The sequence below is a fragment of the Lagopus muta genome, chromosome 8, assembly GCF_023343835.1.
Source record: "Lagopus muta isolate bLagMut1 chromosome 8, bLagMut1 primary, whole genome shotgun sequence".
NCBI classification, from domain to species: Eukaryota; Metazoa; Chordata; class Aves; order Galliformes; family Phasianidae; genus Lagopus; species Lagopus muta.
The window spans coordinates 14,391,696-14,413,665 of NC_064440.1; the positions used below are offsets into that span (position 1 = coordinate 14,391,696).

A 21,970-nucleotide genomic window follows, 5' to 3' on the forward strand; every position below is an offset into this window, starting at 1 on the left:
GGGTGTTCGGTACAGGGAGTGGGTTTTGTGATTTCTCCCTGCAGACAATGCCCTTTGCTGTATGAACCTGCTTCCATGCTGGAATTGTCCCACAGTTCCCAGCACCCTGGTCCTCAGTGCAGCTAGGAGAACCCCAAACAGCCTGAAGAAACAGGATCAAAAGGAGCCAAGAGATTCCTTCTATACAGCCACATATATTACATCCCATATACATATATGCCTATACACACGCATACATCTCTGCAGCTGCCAGGACTCACTGGGAGATGCCATCCTTCTCTGTGAGGCACTCTCCCTCCTGCTGCGGAGCCAGTGGCCCCGTAGCTGAGCTCTCCTTCTGCACAGCACGGAGGTGGACGGTGGGCGTGCTGGGGTCTTTGCCCACCCCCTGGCTGGGGTCGCCAGCCCCGCACTCAGGGTGGTGCCGCTGGATGTGTTTGATGACCTGGAACTTCTGCTTGGCCTTGTAGGGGCAGTAGCGGCAGAAGAAGGGATGCTCGTTGGTGTGGGTGAGGTAATGGTGCCGCAGGCCTGCCGCCCAGCGGAAAGCCCGCCCGCAGGCGTTGCAGACATATGGCTTCTCCTCGCTGTGTTTCTTCAGGTGGGTCTTGAGGAGGAAGCGGGTCTTGAAGGCCTTTCCGCACTGCTCGCAGATGAAGGAACGCGCGTCCCGGTGTCGTGTCTCTTTGTGCACCCGCAGTGCGTCCGCCCGGTTGGTGCGGTACTCACACTCGTCACAGCGGTACGGCTTCAGCCCTGTGGCAATGGGGGTAGTGCTGGGGTCAAGGGGATGGTGTCTGTCTCCCACAGCCCTTCCATGGGGTCTCAACATCCCCATAATGGTCCAAGGACCCTTCCTACACCGTATCCTTGGTGCTAATGCCTACTCCCCTGCAGGCCCCCTACAGCTCCCTCATTTCCAAGGGCTCTGGGGTCTGTGTCACCCCACTTTTTTTCTCATCATCTTCCGAGCACTGGAGTGCAGCCCAAGGCATCCCCAATCCATCAGCATGCTGGGACATACTGAACAGTGTCTACCGTGTCTCACATGGGAAATGTGGAGTTGGGTTTATGCAGCCCCATGGTCCTCCCCTGCCTGCAGTGCTGGAGGTGCCCCGTGGCCACACTCACCTGTGTGCTTCGTCATGTGGTACTTGAGCTGATTCACCCACTTGCACTTGTAGCCACAGTCTGGACAGAGGTATTTGCGCTCCTCCTTGTGGATCCGCATGTGGTACTGGACAGAGGAATATGGGGCACAGTCAGGACAAGGCTATGCCACCTGCCCGAGGGGCATGCAGGGCCCTGTGATGTGTGGGGCTTGGGAGCAAGTCTGACATCTCTGCAATTGTGAGCTACCAGGAGGGCTGTTTGGTAGCCTGATCCACAGAAGGGTCAGGATCAGACCCTGCTGCTGCTGAGCGCACTCTGTCTCAGGACATAGGATTTTCTTCGTAGTTTGGTATTTAGGGCACAGCTCAAGCTGAAAACAGACCAGCAGAGCCCTGCACAGAGTGCATCACAGCAGCCTCACCCAGGTGACCCCAAAGGGCTCCAGCTCAGCTATTAAAAAAGTCAATACCTCTTTTAGTAAAGACAGGCCATTTTCCTTCCATTACCCCATGCCTGACTCTCTTGTTCTAGGAAAAGCCCTTTAGTGTGAGAGGATGATAATCACCTATGAATCGGAGAAGAACACGCAGCTGCTGTCCCCCAGTATCACATTGCTTTGCATTAGCACCATCTGCTTGCCCATTCCCATATGAAACTCGGGAAAGAACAGAGAGGACAATACTTCCCCTTGTGAGTTTCTTCATCCCCAAACCCCGATGTATCTCCCAAGCCCCCAAGCAGGATGCTCACCTTGAGACGTGAGGGGTCGGCACAGGTGTACTTGCAGAGGTGGCACTTGTAGGGCTTCTCACCTGTGTGGATGCGGATGTGCCAGGTGATCTTCTGCCTGTTCTTGGTGGTGTACTCACAGTCGGAGCACTTGTAGATGCGTGTGCCCCCGTGGCCCTTCATGTGCTGGTCGAAGACAAGCTGATGGCGGCAGGCGAAGTCACAGAAGGGGCACTGCAGGGGTTTGTCCTGGGGGGCGGCCGGCTCGTGGCTCTCCACGTAATGCCGTACCAGCTGCTGCCGCTCCTTAGCAGCGAAGCTGCACAGCTCACAGCGGTGGCTGAAATGCTGCTTCTTGTGCTCCTCCAGAGCATCTCGGCTGGGAAAGCTCTCCTTGCACGTGCCACACTCCAGGTGCGGGTGCTGCTTTTGCACGTGGCACTTGAGCGTGGCCTCGCTGTGGCACACGAAGCCGCACTGCGGGCAGCCGTAGGACACCTTCTGCTCGTGCCGCCGCAGGACGTGCTGCTTGAGGGCCGTCTCAGAGCTGAACCGTGCCTCGCAGCGGGAGCAGCCGAAGTTGAGCTCGCCGCGGTGGCAGCTGTTGACGTGGCGGGTGATGTCATTCTGCAGGTAGCTGCTGTAGTCGCACAGCGGGCAGAAGTGGGTGGGTGTCTTCTCATGCACCCGCAGGCGGTGGATGCGCAGCTTGGAGTTGGTGCCGAAGGTCTGGCTGCAGATGCCGCAGGCGATGCGGCCCACGCCGGTGTGCAGGGACTGGTGGGCCTCCAGGCGGTACCGCCGCGTGGTGCTGAACTCGCAATAGAGGCACTTGTGAGGCTTCACCCCCTCGTGCTTGATGCGCACGTGCTGCCGCAGGCAGCGGGCCTGCTTGCAGGTGAACTCACACTGGCGGCACTGTAGCTGCGGCCGCTTGCTGTAGTGCTTGCGGTGCAACTTGCGGTGCAGCCGCAGGGCTTTGGCCACTTTGGAGGTGAAGGGGCAGGAGGCACAGCGGAACTCTCCCAGTGTCACGCAGCCCCTCTTCTTGTGCGTCTTCATGGCCCGCTCCTGGTGGCAGGTGAAAGGGCAAGTGGGGCAGGAGAAACGCCTCTGTTTGGGCAGTGCTGCTTTTGGGGGGGTTGCATCTAGCACAGGGTCGCCGGGCTGCCCCATCTCAGTGCTGGCTGTGTGCCCCCCCGGGAGCTGGGTGCTGTGGGGTCTGTCCTCCTCGGGATGCAGGAGGTGCTTCTCAGCACAGTGGTTCTTCAGGGCCCGCTGAGAGCGAAAGGCTTCAGGACACAGTGAGCACCAGAACTGCTCCAGGCTCCGGCAGCCATCCTCCACGTGGGAGGTGATGGTGGAGACCCGGGAGCACACGAAGGAGCAGGCATTGCAGTGCAGCTTCCCACCCTCCAGCCGATATTTCTCAGAGGGTTTCCCAACCTGCAAGGGACACTCAGTTCTGCTTGCCTCAGCTCCATCCCCTTGCTGTGAGGGCTCTTCTGCCATCTCTGCACTGTCATCAGAGAGAGACTTCTCAGGGGAAGGACAGCCTGACACATGTTCCCCAGCAAAGAGACCATCTGACTCCTGCATTTTATCAGGCATCATTTCGGCTTCCCAGGGGGACTCAGGATGTCCAGGCTCCTCCATGCCTCCCCTGTCGCTCTCTGCTGTTTCTGCACCATTATCACCCAGCTGCTCAGTAGGACAGTGCGACCCAGCTGCCTCCACAACAGCTGGTTTGAGGACCTTGTTCTTCTTCAGGAGGACTGGGCATTTTTTGAGGAGGTGGGTGTTGAGTCCCCTTTGCTGCTTAAAGCTGGCACCACACTCGCGGCACACAAGTGGGGCGCGGTGACGCTGGCAGCTGGCTTTAGAGTGCAGTGACATGGACTTCTCCTTCCGTGTGATGTAAGAGCATTTTTCACACTTAAAGATCTGACTTTCTGACTGCACCACCAGCATCTGGACCCTTCCCTCCAACACCAGTGTCTCTGCCTGCTCCTTGTCCTGCTTCCGCAGTGCCTTCAGCACCGACTCCGAATTGCTTCTGGTGTCATCGCTGGAGGTGGCTGCATCCCCTGGGACAGGTGGATGGCTCTGCTCAGCTGTCTTCAGCACACTGAGCCAGGCCTCTGGTGTTTCACCTTGGCTGGTCTCTCTCATCTCTGGGCCTGCATCCAGCTTGCTGTGGTCTGAACATGACCTCTCAAGGTGGCCTATGGCCTCTCTTGCAGTGTCATTTACCTGGCTGGCACCTGCTGCTGCGCTGTCCTCCAGCCTCAACATCTCATCCTTGCGTACATCCGCCCCCTCTTTTTTATAGTCCGGGATGTCTTTGAGCGCATTGTCATTGTCCTCCAAGCCAAGGTCATCTTGGGAGCCCAGCATCTCGTAGGCAGGAGGAGGCTGCTTGCAGGACAGCATTTCCATGCTCTCCGGCTGTGCCATGCAGGCATCTCCAGTCAAATGTTCCAGGATGGGATCAGATGAGACATTTACTGTCTCCAAGTGCAACATGCAGCTCTCTGCCACATCCTCAGAAGCGATGAGCTCAGCTGGGCCCGCAGCAGTGTCACTCTGCATGCTGTCATCAGTCAGGCAGCTCTGCTCCCCCTTGCCCACAGCTGTCTGAACCTCACTGCTGCCCTCAGGTGGAGCAGCATCCTGCCCCAGAAGGGGCACCATGGACGCTTGCTGGCAGCCCTCTTCCCCCTGGGACTCCGGCTGGGATGGCTTCACTTTTGCCCACTGCTCTTTGCTAGAGAAGAGGGAGCTGGCATCCACACGCAGGGCTGCTCCAAGCTCGTAGCCAAAGACAGACTCGGATGAGCTGATCTCCAGCTCCTTGCTGGCATAGTTTTCCAGCCAGTCCTTGTCACCAGGCACATAACCGTGAATCTTGCGCTTGTGGAAGAAGAGGCTGGTGTTGCTGAAGGTGCAGTAAGAGCAAAGTGCGCAGCGAAACTCCTTTTGCTTGGTGTGCTTGCAGTTCTCATGGTTCAGCAACGCCTGCTTGTACTTGGTCTGGTAGGCACAGTACTGGCACTGGAAGATGGGCACTTGGTAGTTCTGTGAGTGCTTTGCCTGCATGTGCTTCTGCAGCTCGTACTTGCGCTTGCAAGCGAAGCCGCACACCTCGCAGATGAGACTTTTGCCTTGGTGCCGCAGCTTGTGGCTGCTCAGCTGGTCAGCACGGTGGCACCGGTACGAGCACTGGTTGCACTGGTACCTGTGGGGAAAACAGAACTGGTCAGGCAGTGTGGGGAACCAGAACAGGCTGAACCCTGTCAGACATACGGAGCTCTGCTTCCCCATCTCAGACACCTGGGGTGCCTTAGGTGCTCTTAGGTTTGCTGGGTCTGACCTTTGCAATTTGGGCAGCTCAAACCACAAGCAATTCCTCTCTGTTGCATCCCTTGGCACCGCTGGTGCTTTATATCCCCAACCTAGGGATGGGAGATAGAGTCTCTGGGTATCCCAGAAAGTGACCCTGTCACTCCTGACAAACGCTTCACAGCAGAAGCACCTCCAGCATCTGCAGAGGCAGACTGGACCCACAGGATACTACTGTGATAATGCAGAAGTAAAAACATTTTTTGGCGGAGTCCTGCACAAGCCCAAACTGGCCTTGGCACAAAAACATGAGCAGAATTCAAGAACCCAGGTTTAGAGTTGGACTAATGTAATGATGGCACTGAGGCACCTGAGATACCTTTGCCTCCACTGCACTATGCTGACAACAATCTGCAAGCTCAAAGACTGCATTTACTGTGTGTCACACAGAACGGGCAGTAGTTGCAGCCCAGAGCAGCAGACTCCTGTAGCAGGATCTGGAAGGCCCTAACAATGTTGCCAGGCCAACCAGCCTAGGAGTAGTACCGAAGATCACCGGTGTGCTTGCGCATGTGAACGTTCAAGTAGTGCTTCCACTTGGTGATATATCCACACTCAGTGCACATGAAGTTCTTGTCATTGGAATGGGTCAGCATGTGCTTGGACAGGTAGCTCACATCACGGCACGTGAAGTCACACAGCTCACACTTGTGAGGCTTCTCTCCTACAGAGGAAAGAGAAATGTTCTCAGTACAATAATCAGATATGGCAGCCTCCCCTGGGGGTAACCAGCTCAGCAGGAGCTTGAGATAACAGCAGGGATGGGGACACAGTGTGACTTCAGCCAGGGGCTGGTGGGTGGCAGAGCCATCGATGGGACCCAGGAATCCTGACCCAGCCCTCCCTGACCTCCAGGACCAGCACAAACCCATGTCCCAGCTCAGCTCCAGACGCCCCACAGCAGGCACTCACCTGTGTGCAACAGCATGTGCCGGATGAGCACCCTCTTGTGCGCGGTAGCAAAGGCACACTCAGTGCACTTGTGGATCTTCTCGTTGGCGTGCATCTTGCCCACATGGTCATGATATTCCACAGGATTGAAGGTGGCATAGGGACAGAAGCTGCACTGGAGCTGCTCACTGCCTGGGTGCCCCTGCTTCTTATGCTTCCGGAAGACATGCTTGTTGGAGCAGATGAAGTCACATTGCTGGCAGTGGAAGGCATAGTGGGTTTTCCGGTGAGCCTCCATGGCCTCAGCAGTGCCGAAGAGCAGTGAGCAGGCATGATACTTGCACTCCACTGCCTTGATGCCGTGAGCATCCTTGAGATGACGGACAAACTCCTTCCTGTCCTCCGCACAGTAGTCGCAGCCCCCTTGGAAGCAGCTCAGCCTCTTGGGCTCAGCTTTGTGAGACTTCAAGTGCTCTTTGAGGGCCTGGCTGAGGCGAAACTTCTCCTTGCAGACAGGGCAAGAGTAGACATCGGAGTAGAAGTTGGAAATGTCCTCATGCATACTGGCCATGTGGCGGTTGAGGGCATTCTTCTCCACCGAGCTGTAGTGGCAGAGCGGGCAGCGGTGCGCCTTCTCACCTGTCTCCCGCATCATGTGGATTTTCAGCTTGCTTTTACTGGTGAAGTACTTGTGGCAGTTGGGGCACTGCAGGCTGGGGTCAGGGTAGTGCAGGTGGAGGTGCTCCACCAAGTGTGTCCGCTTCTTGAAGCACCGCTTGCATTCGGGGCACATGTGGGTTTTGTAGATGTATTCTGAGCCCTCTGCAACATCTCCTGTGAGAGCAAAGGAAGTGCCATCAGCAAGAAAAAGAATGGACACAAGCACAGGCAGATGTTCCTTCCCTGACCCTGCTGTGTTGGGGCACAGGCTTATCACATACAGTCATGCACAGCCAGGTACCCACAGAGACCATCCCCATCCTGAGCTACCAGAATGGTTCAGGTGGGATCTTTCTAGCTCAACACTTAGAAAAGTGATCCAGTACAGCCTAAATCAGACTTGCTTGTATGTCCCCCAAAGCCAAGCAAACCCCTCAGTTTCAGCAACAGGAGAAAAAGAATGCACCTAATGGGCAAATAGGCTGCTGGATGGCATAGGACCTCTTCGCCCCACTATGCTGTACTACTTGCTCATAAGCAATAGGCCCAAGCATCTCTCAGCACAGACTCACAATCATACCTTTGTAGTGCTGAGCCCAGGTCACCTTGGCTTTGTCAGCAGCCTCCTTCCTGTTCTCTTTGGCCTCGCCCTCACAGGGGCTCTCTCCATCCTCCTCCAGTGAATTGTCCTCATCACTCTCTGAATCCTCTTCTCCGGCAGATACTTTCAGCTCCTCCAAGGAGCCCTCCCCAATGCCTGAGGGATTTGCTGGCCCTGTTTCTTCCGAGGTAGCTTCCCAGTCAGGGTGGCAATTCTCTGCCTTCTTCTGCCCTTCTGTGTCAGAGAGGAAAGACAAGAGACCATGATGCTGCAGGGGGAAAAGCAGCCACCCCCCCTAATCCATACACATAAAAAGAATCTCCTGGCTCTCTAGGACACCTTGCTCCTGGACCACTTGGCTCTCCAGCCCTTCAGCAGCACAGGTTTGCCCTCATTCCCCACAGCTTTAACTCCAAACCCAGCCCCTGCAACATCCACAGGCTCCTGACCCAGCTTGAGTCTCTAACTCAGCTATACCTGATGGCAGAATGCAGAGCTGTTTGAGGGAAGCTGAGCTGGGAATGCTGCTCATCACAGATGTCTCCGCGACGTGGCTCTTCCTATGCTGCCAGAAGAGCTTGGCATTAGCTGTGACAAAATCACAGTGCCCACAGTGGAAGGGGAAGTGGGTGCGGTGGTGCTGCTCCATGGCTGGGCGGCTGGGGAACAGCAAGGGGCAGGCTCGGTAGGTGCAGGACACAGGGGAAGTCCCATGCAGGAGACGTAGGTGGCTGCGCAGCTGCTTGCGGTCCTCTGTGACAAAGCAGCAGCCCTTCTCAGGGCAGGGTAGAGTTCCCTGTGGGCCACGGTGGGTCTTGAAGTGCTCCTTGAGCTCACCAGGCTGTGCAAACGCCTCCTGGCAGATGGGGCACAGCAGACATTCAAGAGCTGAACCCTCTGGCACGCTCGCTACTGGTGATTCTGAGCCCCCTGGCTCATTCTGGCCCTTACTGGTGGGTGCTGGCAGCACTCCAGGTAGCCGCAAGTGCTCTGGTGGTGGCAGTAGCAGGCACTCATGCTGGGACAGCAAGGAAGCCTCCTGGAAGCTCTGGCCACACCTCTCGCAGAAATACAACTCCACCACTTTGACCAGCACCTCTGCACAGAGCAAGGATGATCGTGAGAAAGGGCTTTTGCCAGGCCCAGAGCTTGGGACTGGTGGTTCAGTTCCAGCTCTGAACAAGAACAATAAAATTACGTTGTCATGCATTACAGCTTTGAGAACAACAGTTCTCCCTCTGCCCTGGGAATCCCATGCCATACAGTCTCACTGCAGGAGGAGCATCATTGTGCAGGTGACCACACTGAGTGGGTCCGCCCCTTTGCACATCTGAGGCACAAGCAGTGTTGCTTGGCCTTCTGTCTAGCAGGATGCCCCAGGTGGGCAGCATGCTGGCGGATGCAGCAGGATGGAGATCTCCACCTTCATCCTCTCAAAGGCTCAGAGCAACCCCACAGCCTTCTCCAAGGCTCCCTGGGCCAGTCTTCCCCACCTTGTGCCAGATCCATAGTGGGCAGCAGCATCTGCTCATGATGCACAGTGGCTCACTGACCCAAGGGCACCGTGACATCCCCGGGTGCTGACCAGAAGGAACAGAGCCAGCTGACCTCCCGTCCCACTGCTCGGCACTGAAGTGTCCATGCCCCCCACCCCACACCCAGTACCGGTTCCATTGGCCGTGTTGCTCAGAGTCACGTTGCCAGCCACAGCCTCGATGAAGATTTCTACGTTGCTTCCTTCAGCCGCAGCCCCTTCCCCAGGCAATGACGCCTCTGCCAGCACCAACTCCTGGCTCACGGGCAGCGGGGCAACCCCAACCGTGGCAGTAGGGCTTCCAACCGCCCCTGCCGCTCCCACTGCCCCCGGGGAGGGCAGGAGCAGCTCAGAACACAAGGCTTCCATCTCCTCGCTTGCAGCCAGAGGTGCAGCCACTTCTGTGCTCATTGCCCCTTAGTCAGAGCCGGGGCATGGGGGTTCCCTGGCTCTGGAAGAGAAGAACGAGATCGAATTACGAGGAATTCTGGAGGGTGAACCACGGGCCTCAGCACCACCTGTCCCCGTGCCCTGACACAGGAGCCTCACATAGGGCCGGCAGCCGGCAGGGACACCTCATCCGCAGCCCAGGAGCAACGCGGGGGCTCGGGCCTAGCCCCGATCCCGTGCCCCAGTGTCCCCCAGTACGGCCCAGCTGCAGCCCCCATTGTCCCCATTCCCACCTGCAGGTCCGGCCCAGTGCATCTCGATGGTTCCCGCAGCACAGAGCTGCACTCCTGGCGCTCCCTACGGCCTCCTCCTCTTCCCCGACCCCGTTCGGCGGGTGAGTGCCGGGAGCCGCCGGAAACGGAAGTGCGGGAGGAACCATAGAGAGCGGCGCGGCGCCGGGGAGGGCGGTGCGGAGGTGAGGGTGAGCGGGTCGGGGCTGTCCCGGCGTGGGGGCGGCGTGCGGTGGGGACAGGGCGAGGCAGGGCCCTCTGGGTACGGGTAGGCGTGGGGCTGTACGGGTGGGCAGTGCGCTGACCCTGCGACCGGGCAGGACCCGGCGTGGGTTGAGGGTCTCGCCTCAGTGCCCGACTGGCGGCCTTTATCCCGTGGCAGAGAGTGAGCTTGGAGGTCTGCGACTGAGAGTCTGCGCAGAGGAGAGAGGAGGGGGAATACACTGGTGGCCTTCAAACCCGCCAGCAGCTGAGCAAGGGGAGCCCTGGGGTTGGGGCCTCAGCCCCTCTGCTTTGTGGCACACAGAGCAGTAGAGCAGTGCTCCCCTTGGAGTCAGGGCATGTTGATGCTGCTGCCTCGGGCCTGTGCCAGCTGCCAGCAGCAAAGAATGTGCTCTCAGCTCAGTCTGGGGACACACTTGAGTTTTTCCAAGCAGTAAATCCCCGATACTTGCAGTGCATGGGTACTTACAATGATTTAAACAACAAAATGGTGTAAAATGTGAGGCTTTTTGTGGCAGAAGATGCAACGGATGCTTTGAGAAGAGGCCATGGTAAAGGCCAGGCATCTGCAGGCTACCCACCTTGCCCTCTGTTGCTGTAGTACTTTGCTCCATCATTCAGGCCTTCCTCACTCTCTTCTCTGCCCACACAGGTTGGTTGATGGAATGTGGAGATGCTGTGGAAAGGAGCACATTAACCTCCCACAATGCCGTTTTCTGACTTTGTTGTGGCACTGAAGGACAACCCCTACTTTGGGGCTGGGTTTGGCCTTGTCGGGGTGGGCACAGCTATGGCACTGGCTCGGAAAGGAGCTCAGTTTGGGCTGGTGGCTTTCAGGCGCCACTATATGATCACTTTGGAGGTGCCCAGCAAGGATAAGAGCTACCAGTGGCTGCTGAACTGGATCTCGCACCATGCCAAGCGCACACAGCACCTGAGTGTTGAGACCTCGTACCTGCAGCACGAGAGTGGGCGCGTCAGCACCAAGTTTGACTTTGTCCCCAGCCCTGGAAACCATTTCATCTGGTAAGGAAGATCAGAGGGAGAGGGAAAAGTAATCCATGGGGTTGCCCTCATTTTGGCAAAGGAAGTCCAGTTTGGAGGGCCCCTAGTGGCAGAGAGTTCTACCTCCTTCTTGTGTCTGAATTAGGATAGGGGATTGGAAGTAGCTTAGGGAATTTGCACCAATCTGAAATTGCTTTTTCACCGGAGGTGACCCCAGGCTATGCCCTCTGTCTGGGTGCAGACAAATGGAAATGGACCCAAGATTTATCCCACCCTACTGTGCCTAGCCAGTGTTGGACCTGCTAGCTCTTAGTTCCTCTTGCTGAGCCCTACCATGCCTGCGTTGGGCACAGAGAGCAGCACCATCCCTGATTGATCTGTCTGAGAGGTGAAAGGCAGAGGCTGAAACTTGTGCTTGGTTATGTGCTGGTGTGAGCTGTGGCTTGTGGCTGGAGGTGGGCTCCATCCCTCAACCTTGTCCTCTCGTTCCAGGTATCAGAGGAAGTGGATTCGCATTGAGCGAAACCGGGAGAGGCAGATGATTGACCTGAACACAGGAACTGCCTGGGAGTCTGTCACCTTCACGGCACTGGGCACCAACCGGGAGATCTTCTTCAACATCCTCGAGGAAGGTCTGTAGGCAGCTGTGTGGGATTGTACTGGGAACGGCCCCTTCCTGGTGGCACCTGGGGCATCATAAGAGAGCCTTTTCCCTGCCAGCCATCCCCTCTGCCTCTTTCTGCAGCCCGGGAGTTGGCTCTGCAACAGCAGGAGGGGAGGACAATCATGTACACAGCCATCGGAACGGAGTGGCGGCAGTTTGGATTCCCACGCCGCCGCCGGCCTCTGAGCTCCGTGGTGCTGGAGAAAGGTGTGTCAGAGAGGCTGGTTGAGGACGTGAAGGAGTTCATCGACAACCCGAAGTGGTACATCGAGAGAGGCAAGGCTCCTGTGTGGTGTCCTCTGTTTGCCCAATGCAGCACCTTACCCCTGTCCACAGATAGCCCAGCTGTGCCATGCAAAGTCCCTTGTGTGTCTGAACCCCTCAGCCTGAGCACGGAGCAGTGCTCTCATCCCAACTGTGACCATGCTGTATCCACTCATCTTCAGCTTTGCTCCTGTCTTAACAAAGAGCCCTTAATATAGCCAAGCACAGGGGAGAAAGGAAGGGACAAGCACAACCGGGGACCAAGCAGAGGCTGCTGCTTATATCCATCCCTGCAGCTTCTCAGCACGCAGCTGCTTCATAGCAGTTTCCAGCCTTCTGTTCATCAACCTGATCTCTTTGTGAGCTACTCCCCACATACACTCAGCTCTCTGGCATCCTGCCATATATAGGGTTTAGATAGACTGCTGGGAGTAGGTTCTTCCTGCTCAGGTTCTGCAGTCTACAGTCCTGGGAACCACAATAAGTCATGGAGTTCATTGCTCCTGCAGTGCTGCTGTGGGTAAAATTTGAATGCCAGTTCTCTATACAGCTGCAGAGAGTTTTTGTCCTGCTTCTTGCCTTCCTCTGGTACATCCTCTGTTCATGCTTGGCACAGCCCCCTGGCTCTGAGGGAGAGGGCTCAGAGTAACACAGCTGGTTCCTAAAAGGACACTGTCTTCCTAGGGATCCCATACAGAAGAGGCTACCTGCTATATGGTCCTCCTGGCTGTGGAAAAAGCAGCTTCATGTGAGTATTGCTAGCTGGGTGACAGCGATTTTCCTGCCAGCTGTCTGCTCTGATGTGCAGCAGTCCCTGATGAGAAGATGTAGATGGGCTTGGGTTTGAAATGCAGCAATGAAGGAGTGGACTATGTCAGTGTTATAGGTCAGAGTGACAGCTCTGTGTGCAGGCTGGTGTGGCAGTAGGGCTCACGTCTACTGTCCTTGCCTGATCCCCCCTGGGAGGTCTGCTACTGGACAGGGAGAGCCCGTTCTTCAGCTTCCCCTGCCTTCCTCTGCTCCAGACTTTCTTCCTGTGATTCACTGCTGTGGTTTGTGTCCTTCCCAGTACAGCCCTGGCCGGGGAGCTGCAACACAGTATCTGCCTGCTGAGCCTCAGTGACCGCAGCCTCTCTGATGACCGACTCAATTACCTCCTGAGTGTGGCACCACAGCAGAGCATCATCCTTCTGGAGGATGTGGATGCTGCCTTCATCAGTCGGGACCTTGCTGCTGAGAGTAAGTGGTGATCAATTCCTGTGCCAGGCATTGGGATATTTGCTGGCTTGGTGCTGGTGGGCAGGAAGGGGGCAGCTCTCAGAGGTCTCATGACCCAAGCTGGAGCTCACCCTGTTTTGGCTTGGCCGTATGAAGGGAGCATTGGGCCCATAATTCCAGAGGTATCTCAGGCAAAAACACTTGTTTGAAAATCTGGCTGTTTTCAGCATAAGGTGGTCTACCCCTTCATTCTCCTTTTGGGTTCACAGGGGTGCTGCCAGGCAGGGATGGTGAATGGGCTGCCAACCAGGATGAGGCAGAGGGTCAGCCTAGAGGGATGGAGGGAGCAGAAACCTTGGCTTATGCCTCAGGTTATAAGCAGGTAGCCCTCAAGACTGCCAGGTGAGTGGCAGATGGATACGATCTCAAACATCTCTATCCACAGACCCTGCTATGTACCAAGGCATGGGGCGCCTGACCTTCAGCGGCCTCCTCAACGCCCTGGATGGCGTGGCCTCCACAGAGGCCAGGATTGTCTTCATGACCACCAACTATGTGGACAGGTCAGAGCTGCACTCCGGGAAGAAGCGGGAAGGGGCTGTCCTGATCCTTCCTCAGGATGCAAACCCCTAATCAGAGCAACCCCTTGCTGGGGCCTCTTCCTTGCTGCTCAAATCGTATTGTGCTGGATACTTCGTTCAGGAGAGTTGCCAGCCTCCTGCCTGCAGGAATCTGTGGGTTTTAGGGTTGCGGCTGTGCTGAGTGAGAAGCTGGTTCCATGCAATGCATTCAGTCACTAGGCAGTGGCCTGGGCTCACGGCACATATCTGCTCAGTAAGCCAGCATATGTACCTTTTGGACACTGCTGTGGTGGGCTTTGCTTGCTCTAGATTGAGCTAGCCTAGATCACTGTTCAGACAGCATTCCTGGGATACAGATGAGCAGAACTGACAACTTGTCACCCTCAGGAGCCTACCATTCCCTTCTTTCTGTTGGGTTGATTTCCTCCCATGACTGTGGGAGCAAACCTCTTCCCTACCTTTACCACAGTGCACAGATAGGATAGGATGCTGGCTGTGCTAGCATGGAGGGGTGCTTCTGCTAGACCCCTCTTGCAAAGGCACCGTGGCCAGGTTGTGAAGGCACGCTTATGTCTCGACAGGCTGGACCCAGCCCTGGTGCGGCCTGGACGTGTGGACCTGAAGCAGTACGTGGGCCACTGCTCCCGAGGGCAGCTGGTCCGCATGTTCCAGCGCTTCTATCCTGAGCAGCCCCCAGCTGCAGCTGAGCGGTTTGCTGAGCAGGCGCTGGCAGTCTCCAAACAGATCAGCGCTGCCCAGGTGCAGGGACACTTCATGCTCTACAAGACAGATCCTGGGGGAGCCATTGAAAACGTACACTCCATCCTGCCATGACCTAAGGTGAGCTCTGCCTTGCCATGCTGTGAGGCCTGGAGATAACTGGGACAAGGACTTGGACTATCCTGGGGATGCTGCGGAGCTGCCCAGCTATGCGGGCCAGGTCTCTACCTCACCGAGGCCTTGTCTTTTTGTTAAAATGTATGGAGTCAGAGCTTCCAGCTCTGCAGCAGAGTGAGGGGATCGGCTCTTGCTGCTCCCTAGGTTTGGGTGCTACTATACAGACCCTGCTCACTGCCCTTGTGCTGGGATTCAGAAGCTGCCAAGGCTTCCAGATGTGAAAGTGTAATTTATCAACCCCTTCCTTATGGGCTGATACTCCAAAACAGAATTTTGCAGAGGCAGGACATTGGGGTGATGCACTGCTAAGGAGAGCTGATGGTCTTTGAAAAGAGAGGAGTCTTCATTGATCTGTGAACAACCTTGTAAGGTAAAGTGTACAACATGGCTCTTTGCCCTCCAGTCCCCTTGTTTTTGTATGCATGCTTACGAGTGTTGGTTTTGTTCCTCTGCCTGTTATTTGTCCCACCACCCACCTGCTAGAGCCCTTCTGACCTCGATAGATGGGAGCAGCATTGCTCCAGACACTTCTCAGGGTTGCTGAGGCCTGGGTCCCTGTTCTGGAGGGATCCTGGCTTGTCTCCAAGGTGCAGTTCCTGGTAGAATGTAGAAAGGCGCTGGAAGGAGAGACTGAGCTGAAGGATCAGTCTGGTCTCTGGCACCTCAGGTCCTCCTGGGACTACCTGATTCTCTGGGAGATAATTCAGTAACCCCTTTGAGAAGGGAATTTGCTTACCTTGTACTGCTGGTTTATTTCCTCTCTTCCTGTTTGTGGCAGGGCTGCCATCAGCCTGGTGCTGCTGTGTGCTTATGTTTTAAAGCTGATCAAAATTTGTGCCTCTGAAAAGGGAGCAGGGGAGGGAGTGGTGTGGTCAGTAGTGCAGCCAGGCCAGGCTGATGTGAAGAACAGAAGTCCTCTGCTAACAGCCCTGAAAATGCAATTGGGGAGGGGAGGCCTGATCCAGGCAGGTTCTGTGCGCCATCACCAGCACCACCAACCCAAGTCCCCCCCTCCACTACCACCATGAGAGCACAGGAAGCAACTTGTGTCACTTTACTTGCTTTTAATAGTGTTAATGTTACAGGCACCATCAGTGCCTTTCTGCCAGCGTGAGCACCATTGCCAGTGTAGCCTCACAACAGCCCTGTGAGGTAGGTCAGTAACAGCACAGCCCCATCTTGGGAGTAGGCATGTAAGTAAATGTCAAGTTAGAAGCCTCAGGGCATGGTGCAGGCTCCATTTCTCCCTCATTCTAAATCCCCATCCTGGACAAACTTTTAGAGAAAGGAGCTGGACACCTGCTGCTTTGAAGTTACTCAGACACAGAGCAGGGAAGGCATACCACAGCCTTGCTCTTCCCCAGAACACCCCACCGTCCTCTTCAAGTCAGAATTAAGTGCTGTCTTGACAGCCTGTACCTGCTGTTGCCAGGATGTTTTCTGAAAGAATTTGTGTTTGGCCCAAATTCATTTCCACACACTAGTACAGAATTTCCTCTGCTCCAGGCTAACAGCAAGTGAGTCAGAAAGGTGAGAGCCCTTAATCCCTTCTCCCGGGCACAAAAAAAAAAAACAAAAAACCCTCCCTTCTAACAAGCATAGTGTTTGACTGAGTTACTGAAGACCTTGCTCACTTTAATTTCTGTGGCTGAATTCCTATGCTCCAACCGTGGCACAGTAGCTTTCCCAACAAGGAGAAAAAAATTTGACTCACGGCAGGATGCCAAGGAGCTTGGCAATTGGAACATGGCGATTTTTGTTCTTCTAAAAGCACAATGAGCAAAAGGAAGATGATACTTATCTATGTGAGAAGAGGGGTTTGTTATGGGGCCACAAGGCACAAACAAGCATGAAGAAATCAGTATGGTCTAGGTGAGCCAGACAGCTCACACTGACAAAGCAGGGAGCTAGCATCCTGCTATCCAGGAGACTTCCCCTGCATGTATGGCATAGGAGAGAAGGGAGTTATACCAAGGATCAACACTTTGCTCCAAACAGCTAAGAATAGGAGTGGGAGGGCAAAGAAAACAAAAGGAACAGGCTCCAGAGAAGACCCAACAAATTAATTTAATAGCAGCCTCCCACTTCAGAAATTTGGGATTCCTGTCATATCTCTGCAGCAGGACATGGTTTGAATCTGAAACAGCAGCAGAAGGAACTGCAAAAAAGCAGCTGACGGACAGGGCAGAAGCTCCAGCTAAATTCAAGCTTCCATGGGGAGCAGGAGCCAGTACCAGGCCTCAGTCACTGGCTAGTCCTGACCTGCTAAAGCATTGGCTTAAACTTAATTTAGCTCAGGCTGGGGCTGGGAAGAATCATGTTATACAAAGGACTTGACTGGCCAAGCCTATGAGTTGAGCAGCAGTCTGCGCCACAGAATAAACAGTCATCTTTAAGGAGCAGGGACAGCAGCTGAGAAGGTGCTCAAAGAACACTAAAGGATGCAGCAAGATGAGCTGCAGGTTGCTGCCCTGGCACAGCCTCATTGCCTAGTGCCACCATGGCTCTGTAGGGATGCTCAGTTCCAGAGAAGGTCCTGCACAGCTTTGGCTGCTGTAGCACCATGTCAAGCCAATTTCAATTGTTTCTGTAGGTATGTATGCTCAAGAAAACAGATGATAGATGCATGCTGGTCCCAGGTCAAGCCCTCCTCTGCCTCCTGCATCCTTCAGGACCAAGGCTGCTATGATTTGTCAAAAGTCAGCTTCTCCAGTGGTGGTGACAGCCAATTGCTCACACCAGGCAGCCTGATGCTTCATGCTACATGAACCATGGAGAGCTCACCTGTCCCAAGCTGTGCCAACTGCCTCCTCTCTCCCAAGTTGTATGGTGACTCCTTGCTACTGCTCTACCACAGTCTTTGCCATTCTTGTTATTAACAGCCTCTCCCAGCCCAGCCCCTTACCCCTCCTGCTAGGAACTGCTCTCCTTCTCCACAAAATGGGCTTCTCGACATCCACTGGGCCTGAACATCCCTCGCCCTCTTGGTGCTCTGTGGTAGGAGCCACGATCTTGCACTCTGGACCTTTCCCACCTCCTGCAATCCCAGGGCCTGTGGTGGCCTTGCCAGCCAGAAGCTGCTCTGTGCTCGCCGCGGTTGAATGCCAGGTTCTCCTTCTCCCTGCTTTGGGCTTCAGCACCTTGCTCCGGGGTCCATCTTTCCATGCTATGGTGTTCCTCTTTCAAGTCCACTGTGCCTGCTACTGGTGAAGGATCTTCAGGGAACAGCTCCTTTCTTTCAGCCAAGGCAGCTGCCTTGCTTCTGCTGTGAGGCTTTGGAAATTCCTGACAGTGCCTCCCACCAGGTCTTCTCTCTGGTCTCTGACCAAAGCTTCTGGGCACCCTGGAGCCATGGGACAGATGACAGGCTTCCCCTGCTGCTTCCTGCGAGCTGCTGCAGGACTGCCTGCCCTGGCCTCTTGGGCCTGACCTCTCCCCTCTGTACCTCTCCCTCTTGCACTGAGGTTCCTTGGTCACAGCAGGCCTCTCTGGCTGCCCAGGCTCTGCCCTGCTCTCTGGAGCCCTGGCTGGCTCCAGAGCTGAGGCCTGGCAGGGTGTCTGAGGTGCATCCGCATCGCTAGCACTCACCAGGAGCTCAGAGGAAGCAGCTGCCTGGCCTGGATCAACAGTAGCTGGAGGCTGAAAGAAAGAAGCCAGTGGTTAAGAAAGGGACAGGACAGTCCCAAAGCAGATGACAGTGTTTGGCCCTCAAGTCCAGGGACCTCCCTTGCTGGTGTGGAGCTCAGTGGCTCTCTGCCCCCAGTACCATACCGCCTGCAGGCTGATGAAGTAACGGTTCTTCTCTGCTTCGGGATCAATGATGCCCCCTTTCTCTTGCTGTTTCTTGAAAATTAAGCGCAGTTCTTCTTGGTGCTGCAGCATCTTGGCATCTGGCCTGTATGGCTCCTGAGTGGCAGACAGCAAGAGGGGTTAAGGGCTCTATCTATATGGGCAGTCAGTTAGCAACAGCATGAGCAACTCCCCAAACCCTCATATGATCACACAGCACCCAAGTAAACTGTCTGTTTGCAACACTGGACCCACTGAGCCTACAGATTCACATGTAGTTCCCTGTCTCTATATAGGTACACGTCACTGCAGACCCACTGTTCCCTGCATTGCCTGTCTGAGGACCTCCTGCTTTGGAGCAAGATGCAGAGCAATTAAAAATCAAGAACCACATAAGCTGGAGTCACTCACTTGAAACCGATAACATTTCAGTGGGTACAGGGACATATTTAAGGAAAGCTACAATTATTCTCTTAGAGCAGACAGAACACAGAGGTTCCTTTCAGGCACTCTGCCTGATGGCAGAATTGTCTCTCTCCCCCACCACATCTGCTTGCTTTGGAGAGCAAGCCAACAACACTACATATCCTCACTGCCTCCCCATGCAACAGCTACATATCTTTTGCTTCCCTCTGCCCTTATCACATCTGAAGGTGGGCCCCTTTTCTATGGCAGAAGGGCTCCAATGGTCCCCTCAGAATAGAGCACAAGATGGAATTTGTACATTTGTGTGTTTTCCTAGAGTAAATGGCAGAGCACGTTAATCAGCTGCAGCTGGCACTGTTCATGCGTTAAAATGTCCCAGTTAAAGCCACCCAGAGAGTGGGCACAGCCAGACAGATGAATCCACATCTCTTACCAGTGGGTGCTGTGGTGGTGGCGCTGCCTTCAGGGCACAGAGGTCATAAACCAAGGTTTCCCGGCAGACAGGGCACTGCACGCCGACTTTCTGCAGGGAGGTGAGAGATGAAACCCTAGGCAACAACCCAGCCCATGCACATCCAGAGAATCCCCAGGCTGGAAGTGAAACAAACAGGGCAGCCTTCTTCAACTAACCACAGGTACTTTTTTTGCTAAGGCAGGGAGGCCCACGGGGATTCCAGTTTGTAATTATGGTTGGAAGGGGCTCCTGGGGCTCACTTGGTCCAATCTTCACTGATTCTCTCAGCACAGGCACAGTGCTAACCATACTGCACACAGCTGCTGAGTCAGGATGGCCTTTATTCCACATCCCACAGGGAGTGACAGAGAACTCAAGACGGCTTGTGCAGGGAATCAAAGCCCAATACCTGTTTGGGGGAAGGTGCCAGGTGCTGTTCTCTCTCCTCCTGCTGTGTGAGAATCTCCTCTTCCATGTGCTGGGCATAGCGGGCCAGGCAGTGGGAGTGGAAGTAGTGGTAGCACTGGGTCTTTGTGAAGGCTTCCCTCTCCTGTGGATGAGAAAAGGGATTTAAAGGGTGTTCCCAGCACCTACCTGACTCCCATGTCAGCAGGGATGTTATTGATGGCAAAACCACATAGCTTCTTCCACTGGGCTTCATCTGTTCACTTCTCAGCCACCTTGAAAGGCTTGAATACACATTCCTACCTGGAATCCATAGAGGCAGATCACACACTGGCCATGAGGAATATTGTTGTCAGTGAGAATCTCCTTCCCCTTCTGTCAAAGCAGAAAAGCAAGCATTTTTCTCACTGGTCTCCACATGGGCCCAGATTCAGGGCTCTCCTACCTCAAAGGGAGTCAAAGAACAGTGTGCATCTGTCTGCCTCCCTTCTCCCCAGCTCTCACCTCAATCAGCTCATATAGCACCTCTGTCCCCAGCCTGGCTTCAGCAACATTTCTGAGGGTCTGCAAAATCCTACAGCAAAGTAGCACAAATACTTAACAAACTTTGCCACACCTTTTCACTCTTCCACATGCCTGTCTCCCCACCATAATAACAAGAGAAATTAAAAGAACATCATCCACCAGGGTTTGCCTATAGTGTGGGATGGGCACAAATGCAAGCACATATTCCCATGCTATCCCAAGCTCCTTGAGAACAAGTGTGCAGGAAATGGTTGTCCTCAGAGAAATTGCAAGAGTTAGCTTGCAAACTGCTTCAGCTTGAGCTCACCCAGTACTCTTCAGCTTTAGCAAATCTAAGGCTTTGTTGATCTGGTGGGAGCAACTTTAATGCTGTGCTGCTGACTGGTATGTGGATCTCTGCTGCACCAAGGACAGGAGCACAGAGGCAGCAGCAGGCTGCCTGAACGCTGCAACTCAGTTCAGTCTTGTCTCTGTCAAAGCTGGACCGACATCTCTGAAGGCCTGGCAGTTACATTTCAGGTGGACCACAAAGGAACAAACCATTCCTCAGCAAACTCAGCATCAGGGCTGACATAAGATTTAACTCAAGCTGCTTTGAGAGCTGTACGTATGTGTTAAGAGAACAGAGGGCCCTGAAGGCACTGAGAGAAGGCTCTTAAACGCTGTTAACATCACCGCTCCCCTATCGGCACTCACTTTTGGATTTGCTCATCTGACAGTCCCCGCGGGTTGCTGATGGAGATGTCTGGAGCCTCATTGGGATACTAGAAAACAAAACAAACCAACAAAACCCAAAACGCACCAAGGAAAGCAAAGATAGGGGCCACAAGGCCCAGCGGGGACAGGAGCCTACCTGGGGGGACACGGCGAGCACCAGCGTGCAGCGCACGAACTGTGAGTCCTGGTCCTGGGCCGTGGCGGGGTGCAGGGTGATGCTCACCTCCCAGGGCTCGGACCTGCGGGCGGGCGGAGGTAAGGCGCGGCCGGAGAGCGGGGCCCGGGGGCCGCGGGGCCCGGTACGTACCTCGCGCGGCCCCGCACCACCCGCAGCTCCTCCAGGTAGATAGACTCCAGCACCTCCACCTCGGACGGCAGCGCCCTGCGAAGCACCGAGCGGTCAGGCGGCCCCAGGATCCGGCCCCGGGGAAAGGCGGGACGGGAACGGGCTGCCATTACCAGTCCGCCGCCTCCGCCTCCACCTCCTCACCGGCCGCCGCCATCTTGCCGCCCGGCCCGGAAGCGGAAGTGCGGCGGCCTCGGCCGTTGCTAGGCGACGCGGCGGCGCGGCCTGACGCGGCGGGCTCGACCTCGGGCCGGGTTTTACTGCGGCCCCGCGGCCTTAAATCGTCGGTCCGTAGTCTGGGGAGCCTCGGCCTGACCTTGGAGCCCCGCCATGGAGAGGTACCACGTGCTGGAGGTGATCGGAGAAGGTTCCTTCGGACGAGTGTACAAGGGGCGGCGGAGGTGCAGCGCCCAGGTGAGGAGTGAGGCGGGTACTGGGAGGGACGTCTGTAAAGAGCCTGGCTCCGTCTCCTTAGAAGTCTCCTACCGCCGGCCGTAGGGTTGCTGTTCAGCTTATCTCCGGGTTAATGAAGCTAGGGCCCCCCCGGTTTCAGCTTGTAAGCCATGTGCATCGGCCACCTTGCCATCCTGGTGATCCTCAGCTGGGACCGCTCCTGTTTGCCAGTGTGCTTCTGGGCCAAAAACTGGCTACTGTGTCCTAACAAACCCTAAGTAAAGGGTGAGAATTGCTTCCTTCAGATAATGCCTGCAGTCCTGTTAATACAGCTCAGGTGGCTGCCTGTATTCCTTGCTGCCTCAGCTTCAAGGGGCCCTATGAACACATCTCATTCTGTGTGTTCACCTAGTAAATACTGAATCCCCCTTGGGTTAAATGCAGTTCCTGCTAG

The 21,970-nt window shown here is 55.3% G+C and overlaps 4 protein-coding genes across 14 annotated transcripts in view; 2 read left to right on the forward strand and 2 right to left on the reverse strand.

Annotated features, from left to right (window-relative positions):
- Positions 1 to 54: 54 nt before the first annotated feature.
- ZNF142 (zinc finger protein 142) lies at positions 55 to 9,728 on the reverse strand. 2 transcript variants are annotated; one of them, XM_048953964.1, is made up of 9 exons: positions 9,614 to 9,728; positions 9,062 to 9,381; positions 7,874 to 8,494; positions 7,376 to 7,630; positions 6,157 to 6,969; positions 5,731 to 5,908; positions 1,864 to 5,080; positions 1,132 to 1,237; positions 55 to 756 (listed from the first exon to the last, which is right to left on the reverse strand). In XM_048953964.1, exons 2-9 carry the CDS (start codon positions 9,339 to 9,341, stop codon positions 257 to 259), a joined length of 5,970 nt encoding a protein of 1,989 aa, XP_048809921.1. In that variant the 5' UTR covers positions 9,342 to 9,381; positions 9,614 to 9,728; the 3' UTR covers positions 55 to 256. The 2 variants fall into 2 exon arrangements, with proteins under 2 accessions (XP_048809921.1, XP_048809923.1); XM_048953966.1 differs by lacking the exon at positions 9,614 to 9,728 and having other exon boundaries at positions 7,874 to 8,252; positions 8,348 to 8,494; positions 9,062 to 9,174.
- Positions 9,727 to 19,090, forward strand: LOC125697175 (mitochondrial chaperone BCS1). 5 transcript variants are annotated; one of them, XR_007378719.1, is made up of 9 exons: positions 9,730 to 9,795; positions 10,485 to 10,858; positions 11,330 to 11,469; positions 11,583 to 11,777; positions 12,450 to 12,513; positions 12,835 to 13,004; positions 13,429 to 13,546; positions 14,146 to 14,831; positions 18,547 to 19,090. XR_007378719.1 is itself a non-coding variant. In XM_048953987.1 (9 exons), the coding sequence occupies exons 2-8, from the start codon at positions 10,539 to 10,541 to the stop codon at positions 14,396 to 14,398; spliced, it is 1,260 nt and encodes a 419-aa protein (XP_048809944.1). In that variant the 5' UTR covers positions 9,730 to 9,795; positions 10,485 to 10,538; the 3' UTR covers positions 14,399 to 14,404; positions 14,731 to 14,863. The 5 variants fall into 5 exon arrangements, 4 of the variants coding, with proteins under 4 accessions (XP_048809946.1, XP_048809944.1, XP_048809945.1 ...); XM_048953987.1 differs by lacking the exon at positions 18,547 to 19,090 and having other exon boundaries at positions 14,146 to 14,404; positions 14,731 to 14,863; XM_048953988.1 differs by lacking the exon at positions 18,547 to 19,090 and having other exon boundaries at positions 14,146 to 14,404; positions 14,741 to 14,863.
- Positions 15,660 to 21,361, reverse strand: RNF25 (ring finger protein 25). The gene is made up of 10 exons (XM_048953985.1): positions 21,237 to 21,361; positions 21,085 to 21,159; positions 20,914 to 21,016; positions 20,757 to 20,824; positions 20,040 to 20,109; positions 19,839 to 19,910; positions 19,540 to 19,680; positions 19,110 to 19,199; positions 18,233 to 18,367; positions 15,660 to 18,100 (listed from the first exon to the last, which is right to left on the reverse strand). The coding sequence occupies exons 1-10, from the start codon at positions 21,278 to 21,280 to the stop codon at positions 17,375 to 17,377; spliced, it is 1,524 nt and encodes a 507-aa protein (XP_048809942.1). The 5' UTR covers positions 21,281 to 21,361; the 3' UTR covers positions 15,660 to 17,374.
- The window catches only part of LOC125697169 (tubulin monoglutamylase TTLL4-like), a 34,587-nt gene continuing 33,959 nt past the window's right edge, over positions 21,343 to 21,970 (forward strand). For all 6 annotated transcript variants that reach the window (XM_048953968.1, XM_048953969.1, XM_048953967.1 and 3 more), the window contains exon 1: positions 21,343 to 21,537. In XM_048953968.1, the coding sequence (XP_048809925.1) occupies positions 21,454 to 21,537 (84 nt within the window). In that variant the 5' untranslated portion in view covers positions 21,343 to 21,453. The remainder of the gene's footprint in view (positions 21,538 to 21,970) is intronic.

What these genes read in the sequence shown, in the direction of transcription:
- ZNF142 (XM_048953964.1), bottom strand. Translation starts at nt 9,341, where the DNA reads ATGAGCACAGAAGTGGCTGCACCTCTGGCTGCAAGCGAGGAGATGGAA. An exon ending in CAACACGGCCAATGGAACCG is followed by an intron (nt 8,495 to 9,061) that starts GTACTGGGTGTG and finishes TGCTCTGTGCAG; the next exon opens with AGGTGCTGGTCAAAGTGGTG. An exon ending in CTGGGCTCAGCACTACAAAG is followed by an intron (nt 6,970 to 7,375) that starts GTATGATTGTGA and finishes TTGCTCTCACAG; the next exon opens with GAGATGTTGCAGAGGGCTCA.
- LOC125697175 (XM_048953986.1), top strand. Translation starts at nt 10,539, where the DNA reads ATGCCGTTTTCTGACTTTGTTGTGGCACTGAAGGACAACCCCTACTTT. An exon ending in CCTGGAAACCATTTCATCTG is followed by an intron (nt 10,859 to 11,329) that starts GTAAGGAAGATC and finishes CTCTCGTTCCAG; the next exon opens with GTATCAGAGGAAGTGGATTC. An exon ending in TGTGGAAAAAGCAGCTTCAT is followed by an intron (nt 12,514 to 12,834) that starts GTGAGTATTGCT and finishes TGTCCTTCCCAG; the next exon opens with TACAGCCCTGGCCGGGGAGC.
- RNF25 (XM_048953985.1), bottom strand. Translation starts at nt 21,280, where the DNA reads ATGGCGGCGGCCGGTGAGGAGGTGGAGGCGGAGGCGGCGGACTG. An exon ending in TGCTCGCCGTGTCCCCCCAG is followed by an intron (nt 20,825 to 20,913) that starts GTAGGCTCCTGT and finishes TTTGTTTTCTAG; the next exon opens with TATCCCAATGAGGCTCCAGA. An exon ending in ACTTCATCAGCCTGCAGGCG is followed by an intron (nt 18,101 to 18,232) that starts GTATGGTACTGG and finishes TCTTTCTTTCAG; the next exon opens with CCTCCAGCTACTGTTGATCC.